The 27,897-nt window shown below is 43.1% G+C and overlaps 2 protein-coding genes across 5 annotated transcripts in view; both read left to right on the top strand.

Moving 5' to 3' along the window:
* il1rapl1a (interleukin 1 receptor accessory protein-like 1a) overlaps positions 1-27,690 on the top strand; it is a 178,838-nt gene extending 151,148 nt beyond the window's left edge. For 2 of the 4 annotated variants that reach the window (XM_080902276.1, XM_080902275.1), the window contains exons 7-12: positions 188-320; positions 7,219-7,364; positions 19,742-19,888; positions 22,213-22,383; positions 24,975-25,019; positions 25,441-27,690. In XM_080902276.1, coding sequence (XP_080758402.1) covers positions 188-320; positions 7,219-7,364; positions 19,742-19,888; positions 22,213-22,383; positions 24,975-25,019; positions 25,441-26,162 — 1,364 coding nt within the window. In that variant the 3' untranslated portion in view covers positions 26,163-27,690. The remainder of the gene's footprint in view (positions 1-187; positions 321-7,218; positions 7,365-19,741; positions 19,889-22,212; positions 22,384-24,974; positions 25,020-25,440) is intronic. The other 2 variants (XM_080902278.1, XM_080902277.1) reach the window with 2 other exon arrangements.
* LOC308409873 (uncharacterized protein) lies at positions 15,256-19,347 on the top strand (the record flags this gene model as incomplete). Its single annotated transcript, XM_080902874.1, has 2 exons — positions 15,256-16,237; positions 19,076-19,347. One exon carries the CDS (start codon positions 15,256-15,258, stop codon positions 16,045-16,047), a length of 792 nt encoding a protein of 263 aa, XP_080759000.1. The 3' UTR covers positions 16,048-16,237; positions 19,076-19,347.
* Positions 27,691-27,897: the final 207 nt, after the last annotated feature.

Below are 27,897 nucleotides of genomic sequence, written 5' to 3'. Positions count from 1 at the left end.
GCATAAAATAAAAAGAGTTGGTAGAATTGGAGTATCTGTGCGATATCACTGACTTTAAAGCCCTGCATAGCATTTGACACAATATTTTTTCAGGTTGTGCATGTGAGCTGTATGCCTTTAACACAACAGCAAGACCATCGAGCATGACAGCATGTCATCTCCTGTTTTGTTTTGTGGTTTTTTGCAGGAAGCGCCCTGAACCTTACCTGCCGGGCATTTTTTGGCTACAGCGGCGATGTCAGCCCCCTCATCTACTGGATGAAGGGGGAGAAGTTCATAGAGGACCTGGATGAAGAGAGAGTCCAGGAGAGCGACATCAAGTAAGGAACACAGGGCTACAAATCACCTCCCTGGACTTGGCAGTAATGAGGAATTAATAGCAGATGTAGATAAATTTACCCCATAATATTAAAGGACGATGCAAATGGTTTCGCATCTCTTAGCCCATTAACTCCAAATTGCATACACTAAACCAACCATTTTCCAGAGATGTATTCCCTGCCTTCTAAGCAGCTGCTCTTTTCAATTAATTACACTACAGCATGAACACGATGCAGAGGCTTGAAATTTGTTAGAAACTGTAATTTATTTGTTTTATTACCTCTGATATATTTTTTGTCAGTTAAAATACATTATTGTCCTGTGGACACAAACACTGCTGTACAAAAAAATGTAGATGAATGTAAAAAAAACAATGTGAGGACACCTTCAAAAGTTGGCCTATAAGTCAAGTAATTTCAGTCAAAGTGCTACAAAAAGAAAAAAGCAACCCTGATCTAATCGATATTTGGTATCTCATGCCTGGATGCAGCTTCATCTTCATCTCTCTTATTGTAATTAGGCTGTTATTTATGATCATTATGAAAACTAATAAAAATGTATGACTGAAACATTCAACATTTAAGCGTTCCTCATAATAGAAATGTGCACTCATAAACTCTTTCTGTTAGTTTAGAAAAAAAAGAAGAAGAAGAAAAAGTTTTGACTTGAAATCTGGAAAGAAATCGTGGGGTATTAAAGTGGTTGCCTGTGTCTTACTGGGAGCTGCTGTCTCTCCATGACCAGCGCTTTTCCCTCTCCTTATCTCTGACAGAGAAGGATGCAGCACAAGCCCTGAGAATAGATTGAGATGATGCTGAACACATTTGTAAAAAGCAGTTTATATAACTTCACCTCGCTTAAGGTCTTTGTGCAACATTGCAAAGACTCCACTGACAAGCCTCGCTCCGGAGGCTGTGAGACATTTAAAACAAGCCCATCTTCGTGTCGCTCCCCTCCTAGTGGTGTAGCACATTTAAACAAGTCCATTCTCTGGTCCATGTGCATGTTTCCCATTAGAGCTGTTTGGAGAGGCTGCAGCTCCTGGGAGACAGCCCTGTCAGATGGTTAACAACTGCCATTTTTCACACTGCCACCACTATGCTATCTCCCCCGCTGCACCCACCTAGAGCAGCATGCAGATGGGCCATGGGGAGCTGAGGAGAAGTGCTAGAAGGGAAAGAGAGAAAGAGCGGGAGAAAACAGAGAGGAAGAAAACAGGAAAGACGAGTGAAACGAGTTGAGAAATATTCACAAATCAATGAAGAGTAAAGTGAAGAGGGATGTTATCATGAGTTGTTTAGCACACTGGTATGAGTATGCAGAAGAAACAGATTGCTGTTTAACCAACCCCTCTCTGCCCCTGCCTTTGTCACCAGGATTCCTCCACTCGCTGGCTGAGGGGTGATCATTTTAATAATTTAAATCATATTTCATGCAGGAGATCAATAATATATCCGATTATCCACTTTCTCCTACTGATGCTGCTCTTGAAGGATTCAGCAAACGACTTGATTTTACTTAAACGCACACAGCCAGACATGTATGAGGGTCAAAAAATGACAGGAAATTAAAAAAAAAAACAAGTATACAAGAAGCTAAACACAAACTAATCAGTGCTTCCCCTGCAGTCAAGCTCTTTCTCCCCTTTAAATGATACGCTGGGCATGTTTTCTCAGGGTTACCTCGCTTTGTCAGCCTGCCACCCACATACTTTTATTACTAATGCATCAGCAGCCAAACTTAAGTTTAGAGAAGAGCACTCATACCTTGAGAACAGACTTACTGCAGGCTTTTACAGTGGGGCAAAAAAGTATTTAGTCAGCCACCGATTGCGCAAGTTCCCCCACTTAAAATGATGACAGAGGTCAGTAATTTGCACCAGAGGTACACTTCAACTGTGAGAGACAGAATGTGAAAAAAAAAATCCATGAATTCACATGGTAGGATTTGTAAAGAATTTATTCGTAAATTAGGGTGGAAAATAAGTATTTGGTCACCTCAAACAAGGAAAATCTCTGGCTCTCACAGACCTGTAACGTCGTCTGTAAAAAGCTTTTCTGTCCCCCACTCGTTACCTGTATGAATGGCACCTGTTTGAACTCATCATCTGTATAAAAGACACCTGTCCACAGCCTCAAACAGTCAGACTCCAAACTCCGCCATGGCCAAGACCAAAGAGCTTTCGAAGGACACCAGGAAAAGTATTGTAGACCTGCACCAGACTGGGAAGAGTGAATCTACAATAGGCAAGCAGCTTGGTGTGAAAAAATCAACTGTGGGAGCAATCATCAGAAAATGGAAGACATACAAGACCACTGATAATCTCCCTCGATCTGGGGCTCCACGCAAGATCTCATCCCGTGGGGTCAAAATGATCATGAGAACGGTGAGCAAAGATCCCAGAACCACACGGGGGGACCTGGTGAATGACCTGCAGAGAGCTGGGACCAAAGTAACAAAGGTCACCATCAGTAACACACTACAACGGCAGGGAATCAAATCCCGCAGTGCCAGACGTGTTCCGCTGCTGAAGCCAGTGCATGTCCAGGCCCGTCTGAAGTTTGCCAGAGAGCACATGGATGATACAGCAGAGGATTGGGAGAATGTCATGTGGTCAGATGAAACCAAAGTAGAACTTTTTGGTATAAACTCAACTCGTCGTGTTTGGAAGAAGAAGAATACTGAGTTGCATCCCAAGAACACCATACCTACTGTGAAGCATGGGGGTGGAAACATCATGCTATGGGGCTGTTTTTCTGCCAGGGGGACAGGACGACTGATCCGTGTTAAGGACAGAATGAATGGGGCCATGTATCGTGAGATTTTGAGCCAAAACCTCCTTCCATCAGTGAGAACTTTGAAGATGAAACGAGGCTGGGTCTTCCAACATGACAATGATCCAAAACACACCGCCCGGGCAACAAAGGAGTGGCTCCGTAAGAAGCATTTGAAAGTCCTGGAGTCAGTCTCCAGACCTCAACCCCATAGAAAATCTGTGGCGGGAGTTGAAAGTCCGTGTTGCTCGGCGACAGCCCCAAAACATCACTGCTCTCGAGAAGATCTGCATGGAGGAATGGGCCAAAATACCAGCTACTGTGTGTGCAAACCTGGTAAAGACCTATAGTAAACGTTTGACCTCTGTTATTGCCAACAAAGGTTATGTTACAAAGTATTGAGCTGTATTTTTGTTATTGACCAAATACTTATTTCCCACCCTGATTCACGAATAAATTCTTTACAAATCCTACCATGTGGATTCATGGATTTTTTTTTCACATTCTGTCTCTCACAGTTGAAGTGTACCTCTGGTGCAAATTACTGACCTCTGTCATCATTTTAAGTGGGGGAACTTGCACAATCGGTGGCTGACTAAATACTTTTTTGCCCCACTGTATTTACCCAACTCTCAGCCTATTGATTTGGTGGAGTTCATTTCTGTGGCAACCCGAGCCCATAAATTCTCATTTGCGCCATTGGGACTGGGCTGTTGCTGTTATCATGGCATGGATGACTAGACATCAGCATTGTATGCAGAGATTAATAAATTAACAAAACAAATGCGTCTCAGCATAAAAAAAAATAGGTGATCAATACGTTATCGAGTGGCTTCAGTTGATGTTTTGCAGGTGTACGTGCACTTGAATATATGAAAGAATTGAATACGCTGGAAATTGATCACTAAATGAGCAAACACAGAGGTTTTATCAATGAGGAGGGGAGTGGATGTACAAGGGATAAAGAAGAAGCCATAGCTTGAGAAGAAGTTTGCAGTTTACTCCTTCTGCTGAGGCTATATCAATAAACTCGGTCACTCGTGAAAAAGCAGAGGGCATCCTGCAAATCTGACCCTGATGTACCAAAGTAGGAACAACTTCCTGTGTATCGGTATCCCAGCCGTTATGTGTCCTTCAGCTCACATTTGTGACTATGACCCTGTTTACACTTGGTTTTAAAATGTATGCTGGGTGACTGGGTCACAAGTAGAGAGCCAAGATGTGTCATCATTTCATTAGCCTCTAAGGTTTCCAGCTAACCACAAGTTCAGCCTTTGTTACTGTGCAAATTCCACTAGAAGGTGAAAGGACAGCATTATTTTGTCTGTCTGTTGCCATTCAAGCGTAAGATCAGCAAGAGCTAGCAAAGAGAACAAAATGTTTGTCCTTCAGTGTTGGCATATTTACTACTACATCCTGATACGTTGCTCATGTTAGGACACATTAGCATTTACAGTACAGTGATATGAGGCCAAGTGCATTTAAAATCACCTCAGCAAAGTGGCCTGAATGACCGGATCAAAGCAGCACCTTTCACGATGTTGTTTATTTATCATTGTCCACATTTTAAAACCAAGTGTGAACTCCATTCAAGGTTCACATAGTCATTATTCATCAGGTTCAATGGCTGTGTTGTGTCACATGGTGTAAAATGTGAAACAGAAGACACCACGCCACTCACACGCTACACTTAAAAATGAAAAATACTATGCTGTGAAGCTGCTCTGTAAAACTGTAGTCCAAGAGTTAAAGCTAGAAGTACTGATTGGAGAAATATGCCCACAATTACTGTTTTCCCATGAACTCCAGACAGTGTTGGGGGTAAGCTGGGTTGAGATGCTGTCTGGAGTCTGAGTTTGCACTTTCCCACAAGGGGAACGCAGCAGGAGACGGTCGACTTCAGTCACATTCTCACTTCAGGAAATATTGGTGCTGCCCAGACGGAGCATTATCTGAGCTATTCTCATGCACATGCTACCAAACATTAAGACTTTAATGGATACTTTATTGATCCCCATGGGGAAATTACTTGTTTTTCTCTGCATTTGACCCATTCACTCTGTGAAGCAGTGGGCAGCCCACTAAGCAGGCGCCCGGGGAGCAGTGTGTAGGGGTACCTCAGGGTAGCCGTTAAGTGGATTCGAACCGCCGACCTTCCGATCATGGGGCGACCACTTTACCTACTGAGCTATCCCTGCCCCTGACCAGGGAGTTGGCGTGTTAAGGAACATTTAATGTCCGATCCCATTTATTTCTTCACATGCACCCCTGGCAGTGACTTTAGTTATAGAGAAATGGACATGGCCAGTAAAAATACTCAGGTAGGCTGTGATGTCTAAGCAATGCTCAGCTGATATTAAGTGGCCTTAAGTGTGCAAGAAAATATGAACAAAACAGGATGGAGTTATGCTTTTATGTTGTTTACACCAAATTCTGACCTGAACATCTAAATGTCACAGCAGAAATCAAGACTATTTTCCAATTTTGGTGATCCCATGTAAAATATAGCCTCAATTTCCTTTTCTTAGCTAACAAGAGTGGAATCAGGTGTTCTCTTCTCCTGTTGTAGCCCATCTGCATCAAGGTTGGGCATGTTGTATATTCAGAGATGCTCTTCTTTGGTTGTAATGAGTCGTTACTTGAGTTACTGTTGCCTTCCTTTTCAGCTGGAACACAACACTGGTGATTTTATCTGACATCTGGCATGAAAAAGATGTTTTTGCCCAGAGAACTGCCCCCTAATGGATATTTTCTCTTTTTCAGACCAGTCTTTGTAAACCATGATTGTGTGGGAAAATCCCAGTACACCAACCACGCCAGATTCAGAGTCACTTTTCTTCACAATTATGAATTTCCTACTGAACTGATCAGATTATTTTTTCCATTAGTTGACTGGTTAATAAATATTTTTTAGAATAGTGAGTAATGTTTCCACAAGTTCTCTGAACAATTATCAAAGTAGTTACCAATGTTTTTCTTAGATTTTTTATGCAAAAGTTTTGACTTGCAAAGTAAATCGTAAAATGCATTCAGGAAACATGATTTTGGGACTTCAGCATCTTAACCGAGGACGGTTTGGCATGCAAAGTGGATGATCCACCTTAAGTGTTGAGCCACAGTCCCATAGTACACGGCTTGAGTAAGCAATACACAGTTATGGTTAGGGTCACCACTGCTTTCTGGATAGACCTGATTTATTCTCATGCCTCCTTCTCACTGCGCCTATCCTACAATAAAACAAACTCTGAATCATCAGTGCTGCCGCCGCCTCTTCACACACGGCCCATGATGCACTTTCAATTACAGATGCCAATTCTCCCAACAAGCTTTCCTATGTGCAGTTTATCAGTTTGAAGGTGAGGGAGAAGCGAGATGCTTGAGAGTCATTATCCCCCTCCCCCCCTACACATTTAAACACAAACTCACACATGCAAACACTCTCTCTCCTTTGTCCTCGTCCCACTCCTTCTCAGCACAGTAATGATAAACACACTCACATACAAACAGAAGGGATCTTTTTCTCATTTGCACTTTGTTTCCTCCAAAGAGTCATTTGTGTTGAGGGTGCTGTAAAAGTAGGCTAAGTAGTGTGTCCAAGGTATGAGGGAGCATTATCTCCCTATTCGCTCCTCCATCAGGCTCAACCAGCCCAGCGGGGGACACTCATTTACTTTATGGAATATTACTTTCTCTCCTTCTCGCCGTTACCATGGCAGCTGCTATAAAAAGATTTTCTCCTCATCGCTATTATTTGATTTCCTCCCGCACAAGCTGAGGAAGATCCCTTATTGATTTTCATTTCTCATATGTTTGAGTGCAAAGAAAGAAATTAACATACCATGAAGTACTTAATGTAACGCAAAAGGGCCTCGATCAAGATACATTTGTACCACAGGAAAACTATTTTGTATAGCTTAACCCTTGGGATTTGCAATAACACCGTATCTGGTTAACGCTGACTGATGTGCTTCGGGTCATGACTCCTGAAGACCCCATCACATGCTGAACATGAGAGTTTTTGATCTTTTTTTAATTCCATCAACTCCAAGTCACTCCCCATCCACCTATTGTGTTTGATGCTGAGAAGAATTGTTCAATACCGTTTAAATTGTTTGTCTTGCAGGGTCATCAAGGAGCATCTTGGAGAACAGGAAGTGGCCATTTCACTAACTATTGACTCTTTAGAGGAGGAAGACCTGGGAAATTATTCCTGTTACGTGGAAAATGGCAACGGCCGTCGCCAAGCTACCATCCAGCTTTTCAGGCGGGGTAAGTGCTTATTTACATTTCCTACTCCAAACTTAAAGGGACAGTTCAACCCCACCCCCCAAAATAAAAAAATAAAAATACTGATTTTTCCTCTGGCATGTAGTGTTGTTCATCCATGTACATTATTATGGTATGAGTTTCCTCATTTTCCACATATTGGCTGTAAAGATGTCTGCCTTCTCTTTAGTGTAATTGAAGTAAATAGGACTCGCCTTGTGGTCCAAAGAAAGAACACATTTCAAAGCAATATAGCTTTTCAAAAATGATGACTACAAATGTTGCTATGATCAGGTTATTGTTAAACTAGGTTTTTATTTACTTCAGAATGAAAAGAAGCATGTGTAGCTCAAAGTATCTGCTTTTATGTCTCCGGACAGGGTTCTTTGCCAATTTAGGGGGTTGCTGCAAGGAAAGGAACACACTTCAAATCCTTTATGAACAGCTATAGCTACAAGCAGACAGCAGGAGCAAGAATGCATTAAATAAAGATAATACCAGAATCAGAATTGATGAACAAATGGGTAATGATCAATGGGAGAATGTGGATTTAATTCTCCAGCTCTTGGAAAATTATGAGCCAGATGAAAGTTAATAGAATATCTGAATGATTAAACTAATTTTAATTCACACTAATTCAGATTAATTGAGACTACCAACAATATTAACTCTGAGGCAGTTGAACTTAGGCTTGATTTCCTATTGATTGTAGTTATAGGCTGGGTTCGTTCAGTTCACAAGCGGGACTTTTCAGGTCATCCAACAGCCTAATGATGGAGTAGATTCAGTAGGGTGCAGCCGTGAAATCTTGAGCATGTGATGCAAACAGACCTCAGCAGCTGATGTTGGCCCTCAGTCTTTTAGAGCTGATGTCAACTGGATTCTGAAATAGTACGTTTTATGGCTTTAACATTCATTTTAGAATAAGGAACAGCTTTCCATATGCAATTAGCAAAATAAAAATTACACCTGACTGCAAAAAAACTACTTGGTGAGCTAAATGAAACCGAATATTATAAAAGAGTTGAATATGGTGTGAGTCAGTCTTTTTATCATGCTGGTCTCATTGGGATGTCCTCTAAGGTGTGGCCAAGATTATTTGCGCCACTACGAATTCTGGGGCCACAATTGTTATTTAAATAATGAATTTTGTTCAACTTTTATTTGGACAGATCCAACCACGAAGAACAATCTTCCTTCCAACCACATAAATAAAGGCAATAGAGTTTGTTCAGAAATATGGACGTGTTCAGATGTATATGAAGAGAAAATGGGATTAAAACAGGAAGTGTATTTCAAAGGTTTATAGACTGCATCATCAGAGTATTATATGGATGACTAATCGTCATAACATCACTTCCAACATTTACAACAAGAAGTGAAAAACTGGTTTAATTATTAAATTTCATATTCCTCAATTAAATCAATTTTAAGTCAGGAGTTTCAGGCATTGTGATAATTAAAGTTTAACAAGCCTGAATGGATTATGTAATATTAACGTCTAACAAGTTTCACAATGAAAAAGTAATCACTTTCAGTGAATAAGTCTATTAACACTTCATTTGAAAAGTTGTCTACTCCAGGTGTGCACTCATATTTGTGATTGAAACATGAGTGATATCTCCTGTGTGTGTGTGTGTGTGTGTGTGTGTGTGTGTGTGTGTGTGTGTGTGTGTGTGTGTGTGTGTGTGTGTGTGTGTGTGTGTGTGTGTGTGTGTGTGTGTGTGTGTGTGTGTGTGTGTGCTTTTAAGAGAGAAAGAAATGAGGTCCAGCAACAGAATATTAAGATATTGGTATTCGCTGTCTCTTCCTACTTAAAACGATGAGTCCTATAGAAGTTTTATTAATTCTTTTCAGATCTTGCAGTTATAGAAATGTTTCCTCTTGCTGAGCTGGGGTGTTTGCACAGTCTTCTCTAACATTACCCAAATACTAACATACCAGCCATTTAACTAACAGATTGAAATTCAATTTGTAGGTTAAATAGCTGTGTGATGGGAGAGAAGTTAGTGCATTTTATTTCTATAGCACATTTAAAACTAAAGTGCTTTACATGAAAATAAAATAGAATAGAAACAGGTTCCTATCGGCAACCAATCCAACAAAGTTCTAGAAATGAGCAGTTTTCAAGTTTAGATTGAAAAACAGTTACAGTTGATGCTTGTCGAGGGTCACTTTGGAACTAAGGTTCAACTGTGGGATAATCGGGAGTGAGAATCAGGCCATTATGATCTTGAGTACATGGACGCAATATATCTACCACATATGCAGGTGCAAGACCATTTAAAGCTTCAAACACGAACAGTGCAGCTTTGTACTAGATTATGCAATGCACAGGGAGCTTAGTGCAAGACTGCTAACACTGGACTAATTGTAAGTGGGCAAGAGATGAGTAACTCCACTATGCATTCCAGTAGTCTACTTTAGACATAACAAAGCCCTTTCTGGATCTTGTTTGGGGGTTTTGTTATGTTTTTAGTCTGGAGATTGTTCTGAGCTGGAAGAAACTGCTCTCGACCACTGCATTTATTTGTCTGTCAAATTTCAAATTTGTGTCAAACATTGTCCCAAAGTTCTTAACCTGTGTTCGTCCAGCTTGTCATTTGTATGGTAGGGAGATGGGAGGACAGTAAAAGGCATATGGTGGCATGCTGGTCTGTTAGATGGGTTTATTTCTTCCATCCATCCATTCGCTTCCGCTTATCCTTTTCAGGTTGTAGTTTTATTATAGTCAAGAATATGCAGATATTTGTACACTTAACCCAAAACTGGATATTAAAATAATCTTGATTGATTAAAATCCCTGTGGGCTGAAGGAAAATGTGTGTTAGATTTGGGGGGAAATCATCCTTTTTCTTTTTTCTTTATATTTAGTTGCTTTACATTAGAAAGCATGATATTATTTTTTCTGTTTGCCTGACAGTAAAGCCTCGTGACATATGAAATAATTGAAGCCTGGCTACATCATTTCATCAAACAGAAATATTCTAATTGATTTGCATGTTTGGTTTTTTTCATGTTTCCCATCGGCTGTGTAGCTATTTTGGTGCTCTAGTATGACTTGTCAGAAGCTCTTTTCACGCACTGGTTGTCATCCTAAAAGAGAGGTAATTTGATGGTTGTTTAAACAGCAAATTGGTCCTCAGCTTCTCCCAACAGGCCAATAAGTCCAGCATACAATTACATTTTATGCTGTTATATGTCTGTTTCCCCACTTTAATCTCTGTCTCTGCAATCATCTTTTGTAGACAGCCATTTTAGCAGTTTTCACAGACTGCAGACAATTTCATTTAGCTCTCTTTGTAAAAGCAGTTGCAAAAAAAAAGGATGCTACAAAAAGACTTCAAGGCAACACCCCCCCCCCCTCCTTCTCTCTCTCTCTCTCTCTCTCTCTTGCTTCTCATCCACATCTGATGTTTATTTCATGTTCTATGCTCCAAGAATGCATCACTCACAAGCCCTGCAGCAGGTCTAATATCTCTGCAGGCTCCCTTTCCTTCCATCTCGAAAGAAAGAGAGACATGAAAACAGAGAAGGCAGAAAGGAAGTGGGGGTCAGTGAAACATAAACAACTTCAAGAGTGAAGATTATTGCTGATAATGAGTTAAAAGCATTACATTTGGTTACAGTTGGAAAAGGCTGGTAAATAGCCAATTAGAAGCCCGAGAAAACATAGCTGTTTTCCGCAACACACTGTCGACTGCTGCTGAAATGAAAAAAACATCAAATATAATGCACAAGCCAACATCAAAGATCTGTCTTTACAAGTTAAAGAGCTGTTTTGAGATTTGCCATATACACTTAATTCCCATGCCTCTAAGGTAAATACAAAGCTTAGCACAAAGACTGGAAACAGTGAGTTGAAAATTGTTGAAAATTAGCCAAATCATATCCACCCACATAGCTTCTTTTATAACTCTTACATTTTGTTTCTTGTATTTATTAGAAAACAAGACATGACTGGTAAATGAATGTTTAGATGTGCTTGAGGGCAGATTTTGTTACTCTCAGAAAGCAGCTTTTCCTGTTTTTAGCAGTTTAGCTAAGCTAAGCTAACTGGCTGCTGATCATGAGTGTTGGTCTTTTTCTTTTACTCTCACCAACACAGATTTAATTAGTTATCATTTTGTAATTTCTCATAACCTACTATGTCTTCGGTTAAACCTATTTTAGAATAATAATCATTAGATCCAGAAAGTGTAGCTATAGTTAAGTGACTTTTAATAAAAATAAGATTTTATAAATTCACAGTATTTCTGTTATTACTTTAATATGTACCTTTGCTGTGTCTGGGGTTATATATAGAGTAAATTGGCATGCAGCCTAGAGAACGTAGGGCCACTGTGCAGCATTACAGCCCATAGTGTGACAGAGAAATAAAGTGAACCTGCTCTAGCTGAGCCTACCAGGTAAATGCGGCTTTAATACACACCATAATTCATCCTTCCCCAAGCTAGGTCTCTGGGGAGATGAGAAGGAGATAATGGAGAGGAGAAATGAATGGAGAGACAGCAAGAAAAGTGGGCAAGGAGAAGTAAGAGAACTCTGAAGAGAGTGGGTTATGATGGCGAGGTGAGTGTCAGCGTGATGAGTAAACTAAAGCCTCTTGTTTTGAAAAAGCCTCCATCCATGTCCAGAATTGTCCCAGTCCCGCTATGGATGACAGCCAAAGCTGTGTCATTGCTGCACTGCTCCAAAGAAATGAACCCAGTTTCTCATTATCTCCTTTTTTTCCCTGTGTCTCTCTGCTATGTGCCCTCTCATTTTTCCCAAACTCATTATGAGACTCGTGTCTCTGAAGATTGATTCTGCTCCGCTCTGAGCCGAGCGCTGAAAATGCTGATGATCGTCCAGATTTCAGGCAAATGTAAACGTGTAAAAGTGCCTCATTCTGTGAGTTTACCTGAAATAATGAAACAAAGAGGCCAGTGTTTGAGGCCGGCCTGATGAATACTGTCATAAGAGTGTGGGTAAAAAGAAAGCAAACACTTTTTTTTCTAAAAGGACATAATAATCAGGACATAATAAAAATTATCTAGTCCTTAAAAATCTGGCCTTTAACGCAACACATACTCAGATTAGCAACAACACATGACATAGTACACTGTGTCATTATTTATTTAAGAAATAAATTAGCCAAGTTGCAGAATCGGTGTGTGAAAAACTGAGTACACCCTACTGCTTCCATAACAATTAAGAGGGTAAGAGGTGCTGCTAATCAAATGCAGCTAATTAACTGATAATCAGCAGGTCTGAGCACCTCTATAAAAGCATATGTTTTTGACTATTTGCAGGTATGGAGCATTTAGGTGTGTTTTAACACACTGACAAGGAGAAAATTTTCAGCAATGATCTTAGAGAAGCAATTGGGAAGAATTAGTAAGTTATTTACAAATACTTTGATTTTCATCATCCTACAGAAAGACTATTGGAAAACTGGGACGACAATTCCCATTCCTTCTTAGGAGTGAATATACCAGCAAATTTAAGTTCAGAATGTGTAATGTGCAAATAAACACCCAAAAGTGACAGTTTGGGCTCTACAGGCCAAGTTCAATACAATACAATTAGTGATAGACTGAATATCTATGGCTAGGTTAAAAAAAAATACCAGGATAATAATAATCTGGTAGCATGGTTGAGATTTGCAAATTTGCATTGGAATGAACCACTAGACTTCTAGAGCAATGTCCTTTGGAGTAGTGATGTTTGGCCATAATGCAATGTAGCTTAATTAAAAACAGAGCATATTAGCAAATACTTCATACCAACTTTCAGCCACGGTGGTGGAGGAGTGATGATTTGAGTTTCTTTTGCAGGCACAGGACCTGGACACCGTGCAGTCTTTGACTTGCCTATGAACTCCTCTGTATACAGTGGCTTGCAAAAGTATTCGGCCCCCTTGAACTTTCCCACATTTTGTCACATTACAGCAACAAACATGAATCAATTTCATTGGAATTCCACGTGAAAGACCAACACAAAGTGGTGTACACGTGAGAAGTGGAACGAAAATCATACATGATTCCAAACATTTTTACAAATAAATAACTGCAAAGTGGGGTGTGCGTAATTACTCAGCCCCCTTTGGTCTGAGTGCAGTCAGTTGCCCATAGACATTGCCTGATGAGTGCTAATGACTAAATAGAGTGCACCTGTGTGTAATCTAATGTCAGTACAAATACAGCTGCTCTGTGACGGCCTCAGAGGTTGTCTAAGCGAATGTTGGGAGCAACAACACCATGAAGTCCAAAGAACACACCAGACAGGTCAGGGATAAAGTTATTGAGAAATTTAAAGCAGGCTTAGGCTACAAAAAGATTTCCCAAGCCTTGAACATCCCACGGAGCACTGTTCAAGCGATCATTCAGAAATGGAAGGAGTATGGCACAACTGTAAACCAACCAAGACAAGGCCGTCCACCTAAACTCACAGGCCGAACAAGGAGAGCGCTGATCAGAAATGCAGCCAAGAGGCCCATGGTGACTCTGGACGAGCTGCAGAGATCTACAGCTCAGGTGGGGGAATCTGTCCATAGGACAACTATTAGTCGTGCACTGCACAAAGTTGGCCTTTATGGAAGAGTGGCAAGAAGAAAGCCATTGCTAACAGAAAACCATAAGAAGTCCCGTTTGCAGTTTGCCATGAGCCATTTGGGGGACACAGCAAACATGTGGAAGAAGGTGCTCTGGTCAGATGAGACCAGAATGGAACTTTTAGGAACACATGCAAAACACTATATGTGGCAGAAAACTAACACTGCACATCACTCTGAACACACCATCCCCACTGTCAAATATGGTGGTGGCAGCATCATGCTCTGGGGGTGCTTCTCTTCAGCAGGGACAGGGAAGCTGGTCAGAGTTGATGGGAAGATGGATGGAGCCAAATACAGGGCAATCTTGGAAGAAAACCTCTTGGAGTCTGCAAAAGACTTGAGACTGGGGCGGAGGTTCATCTTCCAATCTAATCCAATCGAGAATCTGTGGCAAGATCTGAAAACTGCTGTTCACAAACGCTGTCGATCTAATCTGACTGAGCTGGAGCTGTTTTGCAAAGAAGATTGGGCAAGGATTTCAGTCTCTAGATGTGCAAAGCTGGTAGAGACATACCCTAAAAGACTGGCAGCTGTAATTGCAGCAAAAGGTGGTTCTACAAAGTATTGACTCAGGGGGCTGAATAATTTCGCACACCCCACTTTGCAGTTATTTATTTGTAAAAAATGTTTGGAATCATGTATGATTTTTATTCCACTTCTCACGTGTACACCACTTTGTGTTCGTCTTTCACATGGAATTCCAATAAAATTGATTCATGTTTGTGGCTGTAATGTGACAAAATGTGGAAAAGTTCAAGGGGGCCGAATACTTTTGCAAGCCACTGTACCAAAGTATTCTAGAGTCGAATGTAAAGCAATGTGTCCGATAGCTAATGCTTGACCCAAACTGGGTTTTACATCAGAACAATGGCCCCAAGCACAGAAGCAAATCTACAACAGGATGGCTGAAAAAGAAAATAATCAAAGTGTTGGAATGGCTCAGTCAATGTCCAAACCTCAAACTGGCTGAATATGTTGTTGAGAAACCATTGGAGATCTGAACATCAACAAATGCCTGCAGACCTCAATAAACTAGAGCAATGTTGGAAAGAAGAAAGGGCCCAAATTCCTCTACAGTGATGTTAGAAATTGATGAAGTCATACAGAAAATGAGTACTTTGTGGCGGACCACCAGGTGGCTCCACTCACACACAAGTTGAAAGGAAGTGTGGGGGTGGAGATTTTGGCGCTGACTATATGTGAAGTTCGGTCAGTTAATAAAGTTGTTGGAGTGAGACACTGAGACCTCTCCTGTCGTTGTTACATACCTCCACATTGGTGACCCCTGTAGTGAACATGCTAAGGCTCGACGACGAAGCCAGCTCTGGCCTGGAAGCATCGGCGGCCGCCGGACCTTCACCTCCGCCGATGGCTGCGTTTGCTGTGGCGCTTAAATTGCCGGATTTTTGGCTTCACGATCCTCCTTCATGGTTCATGCACGTAGAAGCTCAGTTTGCTCTTCGTGGAGTTTCAGCCGACGACACTAAATACCACCATGTGGTGGCCTCACTTGACCCGCTGTCAACCCGCCGTGTGATTACTCTCCTCCGGGATCCCCCAGCCCAGGGCAAGTACGCCGCCCTCAAGGGGCTGCTGCTGCGGCGTTACTCCCTCTCTGATGCTGAGCGGGCCGAGAAACTCCTTTCCATCGCGGGCCTGGGCGACGGCACCGCCCTCGAGCTCATGGAGAGCATGCTGTCCTTGCTGGGCGCGGAGGACGGAGGATTTCTCTTCACCCACCTCTTTCTTCGACAGCTGCCGGCTCCAGTGCGCGCTGGCCTTGCCAACTCCCCGCTATTGGCCACGAAGGATTACCGCTCCCTTGCGGAAGAGGCGGATCGCATCCTCCTGGCTACCAGGACTTTCGGCGTCCAGACGGTTATTCAGGACCCACCAGCGTTTTCCCCCTCCCCCTCACCGATGCTCCACGGGCCCTCCGACTCGTCCACTGTGGCCGGAATCGCTGCACGGCGGCACCGCGGAAAGGGGCTTTGTTTTTATCACCAGCGTTTTGGAGCGAAGGCACGGCGCTGCCTCCCGCCTTGCAGTTTCCAGACCCAGGGAAACGGGCATGTCAGCGCTCTGTAGCAGCCGCGACCGCTGGCAACAAGGAAAGGCTGCTTTTCTTAGAGGACTCACGCTCGGGGAGGCGTTTCCTGGTGGACTCCGGCTCACAGAAGAGCCTTCTTCCCCCGGCTGGCTCGGACAGGCTAGCTGAGGGTTGCGGGCCATTGCTAACAGCGGCTAATGGCTCTCCCATCAAAACCTTCGGTGAAAGGTTGGTGACTGTTTGCTTTCACAACCGTGACTTTCAGTGGAACTTTGTTGTTGCTGCTAGCTCTGTGCCTATAATAGGCGCTGATTTTCTTTGTGCTCACGGACTACTGGTTGATGTGGCTAACAGACGTTTAATTGATGCTGTGTCCTTTTCCTCATTACCCTGTTTGACTCGGGGTGCTCAGCCCGTGGTGCATGCTAACTCAGATTCGGGTGACGTTTTTCAGTGTTTGCTTTCTGAGTTTCCCTCACTCACTGTCCCCACTTTCTCGAGCACGGTGACGAAGCATGGGGTAGAGCATTACATAACTACAGTAGGGCCCCCGGTGTTCGCGCGCGCGCGCCGCCTCGACCCCGCCAAACTGGCTGTCGCTAGGGAAGAATTTGCCACCATGGAGCGTCTGGGCATCGTGCAGCGTTCGAACAGTGCCTGGGCTTCTCCGTTACACATGGTGCCTAAATCTGATGGTCGGTGGCGACCTTGTGGGGATTTCCGCCGTCTTAATAATGTCACGGAGAACGATCGTTATCCCATTCCCCACATCCAAGATTTTTCCGCCCATCTTGCGGGGACCTCGGTTTTTTCTAAGATCGATTTGGTACGGGGATATCACCAGGTTCCCGTGCGCGCGGAGGATGTCCCCAAAACCGCCGTAATTACACCTTTCGGCCTTTTCGAGTTTCTGCGCATGCCGTTTGGCCTGAAAGGTGCCGCCCAAACCTTCCAGCGGTTGATGGACTCGGTCTTGCGCGGGCTGCCCTTTGTTTTTGTATATCTTGATGATATACTGGTGGCCAGCAGCTCGAAGGAGCAGCACATGTTCCATCTGCGTCAGGTTTTTCAGCGTTTGGCGGAGCATGGACTGATTATTAATCCGTCTAAATGCCAGTTTGGGTTGCCCGTTCTCGATTTCCTTGGGCACCGTGTTTCCGCCGAGGGCGCGGTTCCGTTGCCTGACAAAGTCCGAGCTGTTTCGGAATTTCCGCGTCCCACGACTGTTAAGGCACTGCAGGAATTTTTGGGGATGGTGAATTTTTACAACCGTTTTCTCCCCAGAGCGGCACATCTGCTGAAGCCCCTTTATGGGGCGTTAAAGGGTAAAAAAGCTAATGACCCCGTTGACTGGTTTCCGGACAGCATCCAAGCGTTTTCTGATGCTAAGTCAGCGTTAGCTAATGCTGCCCTTCTGGCCCACCCATCCCCCTCAGCGCCGATTGCGTTGACCACTGATGCGTCGGACATAGCGGTGGGTGCGGTGCTGGAACAGCGAATCTCGGGTGTCTGGCAACCGCTCGCCTTTTTCAGCCGTACGCTACGGGACAGCGAACGCAATTACAGCGTTTTTGACAGGGAGCTACTGGCGCTCCACCTGGCGTCTCGTCATTTCCGGTTTTTTCTCGAGGGTCGTCACTTTACCGCATACGTGGACCACAAACCCTTGACGTTTGCCATGTCCAAGGTTTCCGATCCATGGAGTGCACGCCAGCAGCGCCAGTTGGCAGCCATTTCTGAGTTTACCACGGACATTCGGCACGTGGCTGGTAAATCCAATCATGTGGCTGACTGTTTGTCCCGTGCGCTGGTTTCTCCCGTCTTTCTCGGCATAGACTACTCCGCCATGGCTGCCGATCAGAGCGGTGACCCTGACATCCTCGCGCTTAAATCCACCCAGACGGGCCTCATACTGGAGGACAGACCCGTGCAGGACGGTGGTCCCCTCCTCGTCTGTGACGTTTCCACCGGCCGCCATCGCCCTGTGGTTCCCGCTTCCTGGCGTCGTCAAGTTTTTGACTCGGTACATGCTCTCTCTCATCCAGGGGTCCGGGCCTCTGTTAAACTGGTCAGCTCTAAATTTGTTTGGCCAGGCCTTCGCAAATCTGTTAAGGAATGGGCGTCGGCGTGCATTCCCTGCCAGCGCGCGAAGGTTCATAAACACACCAAGGCGCCCCTGGAGCCGTTCTTCATACCCGGCAAACGTTTCGATCATGTGCATGTCGATCTGGTGGGTCCCTTGCCGCAGTCACAAGGTTTTACGCACCTTTTGACTGTTGTTGACCGGACCACCAGGTGGCCGGAGGCGGTCCCCCTGGCGTCCACTACCGCAGCAGTGGTGGCCAAGGCGTTTTTGTCGACCTGGGTCTCGCGTTTCGGCCCACCCGCGGACATTACGTCAGACAGAGGCCCCCAGTTCATTTCCGAGCTTTGGTCGGCCATGGCTGATGGACTGGGGGCTAAAGTCCACCGCACAACCGCATACAACCCGCAGGCTAATGGGATGTGTGAACGGTTCCACCGGTCGCTGAAGGCTGCCTTTCGCGCCTCCTTAAAGGATGGCAATTGGGTTGACCGCCTCCCGTGGGTTTTGCTTGGGCTGCGCTCTGCGGTTAAGGAGGATCTCGGCGCTTCCCCAGCTGAGCTAGTGTTTGGTCAGCCCCTCCGCGTGCCTGGAGAATTCTTGCCTGAAAATCCTCCTCCCTGCTTCGATCCATCGGTGCTCTCTCTCACCCCGCTTTTGCACTCGCTTCGGGTTCCTGGTCCGGTGCACCATTGCGTGCCTGACACCTTTGTTCCAAAGACTTTAGAGACTGCTAAGTTTGTTTTTGTCAGGCACGATGCCCACAGGACACCGCTGCGGCCGCTGTATGACGGCCCGTTCAGGGTTATTGAACCGGGCCAGAAACATTTTGTTTTGGATTTTGGGGGTCGAAGGGAGACTGTGTGTGTTGACAGACTTAAACCAGCACATGTTCTTCCGGACAGTGATGTAGTGCCGGCCCAGGCCCCTCGCCGTGGCCGACCTCCTGCGCTGGGGTTGACAGTCTCTGGTTTTCCCCCCAGGACTACCCCCGGACCACCAACGTTTGAGCCTCCTCCTGCCTTTCCTGCTCGCCTTCACCAGCCTCGTTCACAGGATGGACCTTCCTCTGCCTGTTCTCTCCCTCCCAGGTTCAGTCGTGCGGGTCGTTTGCTTAGACCCAGGGTCCTGGACTGAATGGAGACCTGACTGTGTGTTCAAGGGGGGGTATGTGTGGCGGACCACCAGGTGGCTCCACTCACACACAAGTTGAAAGGAAGTGTGGGGGTGGAGATTTTGGCGCTGACTATATGTGAAGTTCGGTCAGTTAATAAAGTTGTTGGAGTGAGACACTGAGACCTCTCCTGTCGTTGTTACATACCTCCACAACTTCAAGTTATTGCAGCTAAAGGTATTTCAACAAACTATTGAATTATGTGGTGTACTTACACACTCTTTCTGGGGTTTGTCTTAGTTTCTATTGAATAAAAAAATGACTCAGTGTAATATTTCATGTGGTTTTTTTTTTAGACCTTGTAGGGACTAGATAATTTTTTTTATTTTGTCCCAATAAGTAAAAGCTTAGAGGTGCGGGGATGTTTATCTATTTCCAGTGACTGTAAGTGGCCACACAAAACTGTAACTGGCGTTTTAACCATGACTGTCTCAGCAGTTTTGCTTATTTTCTTGTCTGTATGTGTTGTCTTCAGCAGAGCTCATGTACACTGTGGAGCTGGCAGGAGGGCTGGGAGCAATCCTGCTGCTACTCATCTTTCTCATCTCACTCTACAAATGCTACAAGATTGAGTTGATGCTTTTCTACAGGAGGCACTTTGGCAGTGAAGATGTAGACGGAGGTAAAGACAGAAGAATGCGTCTAAAAAAATGTCTTTTGGCCTTTTAACCATTATCTTATTCACACTTTTTTCACCAGGACTTTTTTTATCCAAAAACTCAATATCAAGCAAGCCGTGATGACTCCATATGTGCCTTTGCGGGCTTGTATTCATAGATCCAATGAATGTACTATTTTGTTTAAAAGTAACTACTCACTAGTAGTTACAGATGTTTACCCCAGTGCTATCTCAGTGACGGCATTTCCGCTGCTGTTGGTAAAGAGGTGCATGGTGCAGTGACTTTACCGGGAATTTATTCAATTTGTTGCCCATTTAAAAAGAGATCAATCTCAGTATGTCATGGAATGAAGCCCACCCTCTGCTGCCAGATAGTGATTCACAGCAACAAGGCAGGCTCGAAGCACCGTCTCTGAGCAACAAATAGGAGCGTAACAATCCTCAAATTGAAAAGCAACTTTCTGCTTTCTCTACAGAACATAGTTAACTTGTACTTCACTTAAGGATTTGTCTGTTTGTGTCCCAGTATGATTCCTCTGTGTTTTGCATTTTTGCTCTCTTTTCAAGAATTCTGGAAAGACAGAAGTCACCGGATTGTTTCTACAGTAGCATAAATTATCCATTACGCCCAAGACTGTAGACTCAAACTTCCACATGATTAAGTCATGCCGTCAGGGACCGCTGATACAAGCTGTTTTTGATTTTTCCAACTTTGCTAGGTGGTTAATTTGCGAGGTTGGTTGCTAATTTGAAAGCTTTGTTTGATGTTTGGATCCTATCGAGCACAGCCATGGCCCTTCCAGTAAGTTTCAAAGCTGCGCATGCTCCTCAAAAGAGTTTCTGAAGCAGTCCTTCCTCACTTTCTGACTGAACCACATTCCAGTTTCCACAGAGCATAATGACTAGGACTTAGCGAATATGGCACCAGCACTGTTCTTTTCCCTGTTATCTATTTTCTACCTTCTCAGTTCTTCCCACTGTCTTCTGGGAAATCATTTTGAGGTGGGAAGAGAGTATTGCTTCTGCATTGTTTTGGGTATTTTTGTATCTACCACAATTTATTTCTTGTATACACTACATGGCCAAATCAATTTGACACCACTAGAAAAGTGGTCTTCTTTTTTCCAAACAAGAATGATAAGCAAAAAATACATACAATAGACAATAAAAGAAATGGTTTTCTGAGTTTGGTGTGGAAGAATTTGACTGCGTACCGGAGACACTTATTGGGAACAGCATTTGCAAGAAAGGCCTTCTCCTTGATCATAAGTAGCTCACTTCATGAGCGATCTTGTGACTCACTGGAAGGAAATCCATGTCGGCAAATTATTAAATTTAACAGTTTTTTATAGAAAACAAAGTACCGAATAGAAAATGTAAACTGACACAGCAAAGCACAATCGTGTGTCCTGTAGAAAGTTACACTATAGTTTCATATTAGACTATAGACTGTATTACCCATGTTTACAGTTCTTTAACATACTTCAGTGCTTAACAAATTTATTAAAATACCATTAAGTGCAAGTTTTTTTCACACAGCTGCCCTAAGTTACCAGTATTGGTAATCATCAAAAAAGTTATGTTTCTATAATGTTAAATCCTCCAGCATGAACAAGCATTTTAATTAAAATTCTATTTTTCAGTTTTATAATTAATGTTACCTATGAATCTTCACATTCGCTGTTTTACAAAAAAAAATGTAAAAAATAATAAATCACATTATTATTATTTGATTAGTTAATGGCTCAGTTTCTGGAACAGAAAAGTTTCTAGCTTTCGCAAAGTTTTTGACAAATTTCTAAAATATTTGTGTTTTCCTGTTTTTATGGCAGGTGGTCTAATAATTGTGTTAAACACTGTATAAGAATTACACAAAAGATATAACTTCCGACTTTCGGCATTTTACTTTTGTGCCTTTTGTCTATAAATTTGCAGAAATTTCTGATGCATATTCTGTTTGGATGAAAATAACTGGTAACTATTTGAGGTGCCGTGCATAAGGGTTAAATGGCACTGTCATAACCATGGCATCACATGACACTGAATGTGAATGTTTATGGATAGAGCCAATAAGTGTAAGAAAAACCAACGTTATTTTATTATTTTGAAACTATAATAAGGAGTGTGTAATTCTGGTTTTAGAAGTAGCTTTAAAAGTTGTAAGTATTGTAGAAGTTAGCCAACGCAATTGCAAGAAATGTGTAAAGTCAGTTGTTTGGAATAAAATGCTCATCAGAGAATGAGCGTGCAGTGTTCAGTGAAAATGCCATGGCGTTTAGTCTGCATATTTCATGACTGACTCTCCACTCTTTCTTCCTGTTCCTCAGAAAATAAAGACTATGATGCATATTTGTCTTACACCAAAGTGGACCCTGACCAGTGGAGTCAGGAGACCCGGGAAGAGGAGCGCTTTGCCTTGGAGATCCTCCCTGATGTTCTGGAGAAACATTATGGCTACAAACTCTTCATCCCAGATCGAGACCTCATCCCATCAGGAAGTAAGACTGTGTGTTTGTATGTATGCATGCTTGCACACGTTTGAAATGTTTGTGCCATACTGTAAACAGTTGTATAGGTGTTTGTTTGTTTCTACTATAAATTCTATAATGGGGGAAATAATTATTTGATCCTCTACTGAATTTGTAAATTTGCTCACTTACAAAGAAATGTCCAGTCTCTAATTTTATGATAGTTTCATTTTAATGGAGAAAGACGTTAAAATATTGAGTGACAATGAGCGAAATAAGTATTTGATTCCAGACCAACACGCTAGAATTCTGGCTCCCACAGACTGGCTGTGTGCCCACATGGCACACAGATTACAATCAATCAATTACAGATACTTGTGATATCAAACGATTATGTGCATAAAGCACAGAATCAATTTCTTGGGAAGACCAAGAAATTAGGTAAGACCAAACAGCTGTTAAAGGATGCCAGGGAGCAGCCTACAGACCTGCACAAGGCCACAATGGACGACAAGACCATCAGCAAGAATCTTGGTGACAAGGTGACAGCTGCTGGCGTGATTCAGAAATGGAAGAAATACAAAACCTTGTGTCAACCTCAGTCTGTACAAGATCTTCCCTCATTGGGTGAGGATGATCATGAGAAAGGTGATAGATCAGGTCAAAAGTACACGGGAGGTGCAGTTGGGACCAAAGTCACCAAGAACATCATTGATGGCACACAACAAGAGTTCCCACTGTTTAACAAGGCACATCTACAGGCCCATCTTAAGTTTGCTAGTGAGCAACGAAATAATTCAGAGAAGGCATTCATGAAAGTGCTGTGGTCAAATGAAACCTAAATCAAGCTCTTTGGTATCAACTCAACCCGCCGTGTTTGGAGGAAGAGAAATACTGAGTATAACCAAAGGATCACCATCCTCCACTGAAGTGGAAATATTATACTTTTGGGCTGTTTCCCTGCTCAGTCAGAACACTGAAGGTGGGTCATGGATGGGTCTTCCAGCATGAGAATGACCCAAAACATGCCACCAAGGCAACAACGGATATAAAGAAGAAGCACATTAAGGTCACGGAGAGGCGTAGCCAATCTCCAGACCTATAAACAAACTGTGGAGGGAGCTGAAGTTTAGAGTTGCCAAGCAGCAGCCAAGAAATGTAAAGGATTTAAAGTCAAAGGAGCTTGCAAAGAAAAGCGTCTAGACTTCTTTGAGTTGCTTGAAGACGTTTCACCTCTCATCCGAGAAGCTTCTTCAGTTCTAAGGTCAAATGGTGGGGAGTCCCAGATTTAAACCTAGTGGGAGTAACCCCCCACAGAGGGACAAAAGGACCCCCTGATGATCCTCTAATCGCCTGAGCCAAGGTGTGAAACTGGGTGTGGGTCCCAATCAGCCAGAGTTTGAACTGAAGAAGCTTCTCGGATGAGAGGTGAAACGTCTTCAAGCAACTTAAAGAAGTCCAGATCCTTTTCTTTGCAAGCTCCTTTGGCTACGATGACCTGGATGACTGAGAACCTTCACAGACATAAAGGATTTAAAGTTTCTATAAAGAGGAGTGGGCCAATATCCATCCCACATCTCTCTGGTGCTTACCAATGAGGCTTTCTCTACAGAGTACCAAGTCATGTTTTGCTTGGGCATCAAATACTTCTTTCAATCTGTGACTTTTATATAATGTCTTTTTTCTGGAATTTGGTTGATGTTCTGTCTTTTCATTAAAACTAAATTACCATTATTGGAGATTGTTAATTTCTTTGGGAGCAGGGTACATGTATACATATACATATACATAGACTGTCACAGTCTGTTTTGTCTGTGTTGTTTGTTTTCACCATTGTTTTTCCACCGTCACTGTCTTGTGTTTCAATGTCCGGTGCTGTCAGGGCAGAATCAAGCAGAGGATGCTCACAAGTGATGAATAGATGAATATTTCAAAGTTAAAATAAGGGAAGAGGAGGGAAATGCAATATTCAATGCAATACTGTCAACAAGAACCCTTTTTTTCTTGTATCGTCTCAAACCTCTCTGGATTAAAGCACTAGATCATAGCATTTCTCACTAGCTCTTCCCTTACTGTGTACTACAGATATGGGAATACAGTATGCGGTGTGTACCGGGAGCCGATATATTGAACAAATTTATCATCCTCACTGATTTTTATCCATGTATTAATAAATCCATGAAAATTCTGTCTGAACATATTCTCATGTGTGCTAACTCTGTTTAGCAGTCTGTCTTTGCCAGTGGTACACAGTGTGCTCTAGTTAGTAGCAATGCTGTGTGTTTCTACTGTAGGCTTCATGTGAGAAAGATAAAACGCAAACATGTCCTAGCTGGTCCAGACAGAATTAAACATCAGTGGGTAATGTGTGAAGGCTCTGAGCCCTGCTGACTGAGCCGCTTCTATCCTTTAATCAAAAGAAAATTGCCGCCAGCACCACTGCCAAGTAAAATCATTGCAGATGAATGTCCAATCAGAGAAACATGGTATGTGATTAATCGTATGTGAAATAAAAAGATGACTGAGAGGGGACGCAGCCACGCTTCTGACGGTGTTGAGCATGTTTCTGTGTCTGTAATGTGTTCTGCCTGTGACCTGAATGTTAAAATGTTTATGTTTAGGTCTCACCAATGAGCATTACCAGGATGACACGCGGCTCTTTAGAGGTACTCGCCTTCGGTCTTTTCCTCTTGCATCAGCTGCTTTCATGCTTAGAGTGGCACCATTGTGTGATCTGAAACATCAGGCCCGATTCAATAGCGAGCTCAGCCCTAATCCTATAGAGTGTGCAGCTTTATCAATCACTGGTTTGCAGTTAGAGCCATATGGATCTGCTCTATGTGCATAAAATGTTAATTTATATGCTGCACCTTTGTGCACACTTAAAGCTCCATATTAAACGGGTGTTAGTAGACCAGATACTGTCACTGTCTTGCGTTTTGTGTCTGATGCTGTCTGTGTGTTCATCCATCACTGTGTTGTGGCCCTGTTCTCATTAGGTGAAAACAATGCTCACTGCAATGTTTTGCCACACTTGTGTCACATAAATTTTTGCTCTTCTCTTTCCTTCCCGCTTCTTTCCCGCAGCCTACATAGAGGACGTGGCCCGCTGTGTAGACCAGAGCAAACGCCTCATCATAGTTATGACACCCAACTACGTAGTGCGGCGAGGCTGGAGCATCTTTGAGCTGGAGACGCGACTGCGCAACATGCTGGTGACGGGTGAGATCAAAGTCATCCTGATCGAATGTGCCGAGTTGCGCGGAATCATGAACTACCAGGAAGTGGAGGCGCTTAAACACACCATTAAGACCCTTACTGTCATCAAATGGCGTGGAACCAAGAGCAACAAGCTCAGCTCCAAGTTCTGGAAGCAGCTGCAGTATGAGATGCCCTTCAGACGCACGGAGCCCATGCTCACGCATGAGGCGGCACTAGACGTCAGCGAGCAGGGCCCATTCGGAGAGCTGCAGACTGTTTCTGCCATGTCCATGGCGGCGGCCACTTCCACGGCCATGGCCACTGCCCACCCAGAGCTGCGCTCCTCGTTCCACAGCACCTACCACACCACCATGAGGCAGAAACACTACTACCGCAGTTACGAGTACGACATGCCCCCAGGAGGGACCTTGCCACCTCTCTCATCCCTGGGAAACCAGCACACCTACTGCAACATCCCACTGACACTGCTGAACGGACAGAGGCCACCCGGGAAGAGCCGAGAGCACAGTCTGGAGGAGGGGCACGCCAACAACGCCATGCTCCCTCTGCTGCCCAGGGAAACCAGCATCTCCAGCGTCATCTGGTAATGGCAAGCAGACTCGGCGCCAGCTTTAGGAAGATCGCTCAACGTCAGACATGACGAGGTTACAGTCTGGCAGTTCTTAGGAACACAGTTCGAGGTTGTGATTACGGCAAAAAGCATTTGGATCCGTATGGCTCCGGCAGCTAGTCATGGAGGTAAAGCAGGTTCCTGGACGTGGTTTGTCTTGTTGTTCAGTCGGACTGCACCTCGTTTCCAGAGGATGTTTTCTATGTGGAACTACAGGGGATAATGCGAACACACTGTTTCATTAACTAGCGAGAAATGGACTCACAAGGACTCCATGGTGAAGAACCAACACACTATGGCAATTATTCACAGGAACGAATACACACACACACATACACACATACAAGAAATTGCATCCATACAAGCAAAAGGAAAACAGGGTCTGTACATATATTTCAATTTATTTGTAGCATCAGTGTTTTCCTGTTTTGTTCTTTTGTTTATTTTATTCAATCATGTTTGTTGCCTTCTCTAATGTAGGACTTTTGCTTTAACTTGTCATAAAGAGTTGTATATTTTTAATCTTTTTCTCTTTTTTTGTCTCTTTTTCTTTTTTTCTTTCTTATTTTGTAACACGCTCGATAGGAAAGCCAATATGACATGTGCGTGCGCTGTTGTTTGTTTGTTTAAAAATCTTTGTGTTGTTTAAAGAGAACCTTTTTTTTTTCGAACTTTGGGAAACGCCTGGACATTTCAGGAGCTTCAAGGAGCTAAAACTTGTTTTCGTTTACCTGTAAAAGGTGTATCTAGTTTAAAAGGAAACTCTCTCTTTTTAAAAAAAAAATATAGAATATGCAAAAAGAAGGAGAAGCTGGCAAAAAATATATCGTCTCGTGGGACTGAAAAGGAGGAGTGGTTGGGGAGCAGCGCTCGTCCTCTCCAAGCAGATAGACTGGCAGATCTCTCTCTAAAGCTTCATATTTTCTATTGAGACAAACAGCCTTGCTGTTTTAGAGTGATAGTGAAATGCCTCACCTTAAAAAGAAATCTGTAGATTATTTTAAAAAGAATTCTATTTTTATAACTGAAAAGAGTTTGCTTGAGATGTCATACTTATTTGCATTTCATCTTCCATAGAAAGAGGATTTGTGTATAAGTGTTATGCTGGTTTTGTGCCCTTCGGTGTGGCTCCTGGTTTGTTAAAGAGATTAAGGTGGCTTTTAAATCCCACATGACAAAAAAATGTCCTCTGCTCTTCTAGATTCAAAGGTAAAGCATTTTCAATGTTTTGGTTTAAAAAAAAATAACAGTATTATTCCCATCCTGATAATTCATTTGGTTCATATGGATAGTTCATGTTTAAGGAAAGAAAAGAATTCCTTTTGTGTTTTGAAAGACTTTTTACATATATTTGAAGGTGTGATTTTTGAGTATGCATAGCAAATAGATATGTATTCTATATATAATATAGATATTTATATAAATATATAAACACAATTTTCACTTGGAAAGAAATGTCTATCTTTATAGAAACACAATCATGATCAGTTGCCCTTACTTTCTCACTGCACATTAAAAACATTGATTTCCTTTCGATGTTTTCCTTTTGTGTCCAAGTTGAACCAGCAGCAATTCATAACACACCTGATTATGCTCTTAACCTTTTTTCTTTTTTTCATTACCACATGATTTTGTAATGGCTAGAGTCAGCTACATCCACCAGATGTGAAACAGGACATTTGAATCAGTGATCAGCCCTGGGAAATCTGGCA

Source organism: Rhamphochromis sp. 'chilingali', assembly GCF_963969265.1.
Source record: "Rhamphochromis sp. 'chilingali' genome assembly, chromosome: 14".
Classification (NCBI taxonomy): domain Eukaryota; kingdom Metazoa; phylum Chordata; class Actinopteri; order Cichliformes; family Cichlidae; genus Rhamphochromis; species Rhamphochromis sp. 'chilingali'.
Note: the sequence above shows the minus strand (reverse complement) of the source record. Positions and strands in the feature narration are given on the sequence as shown.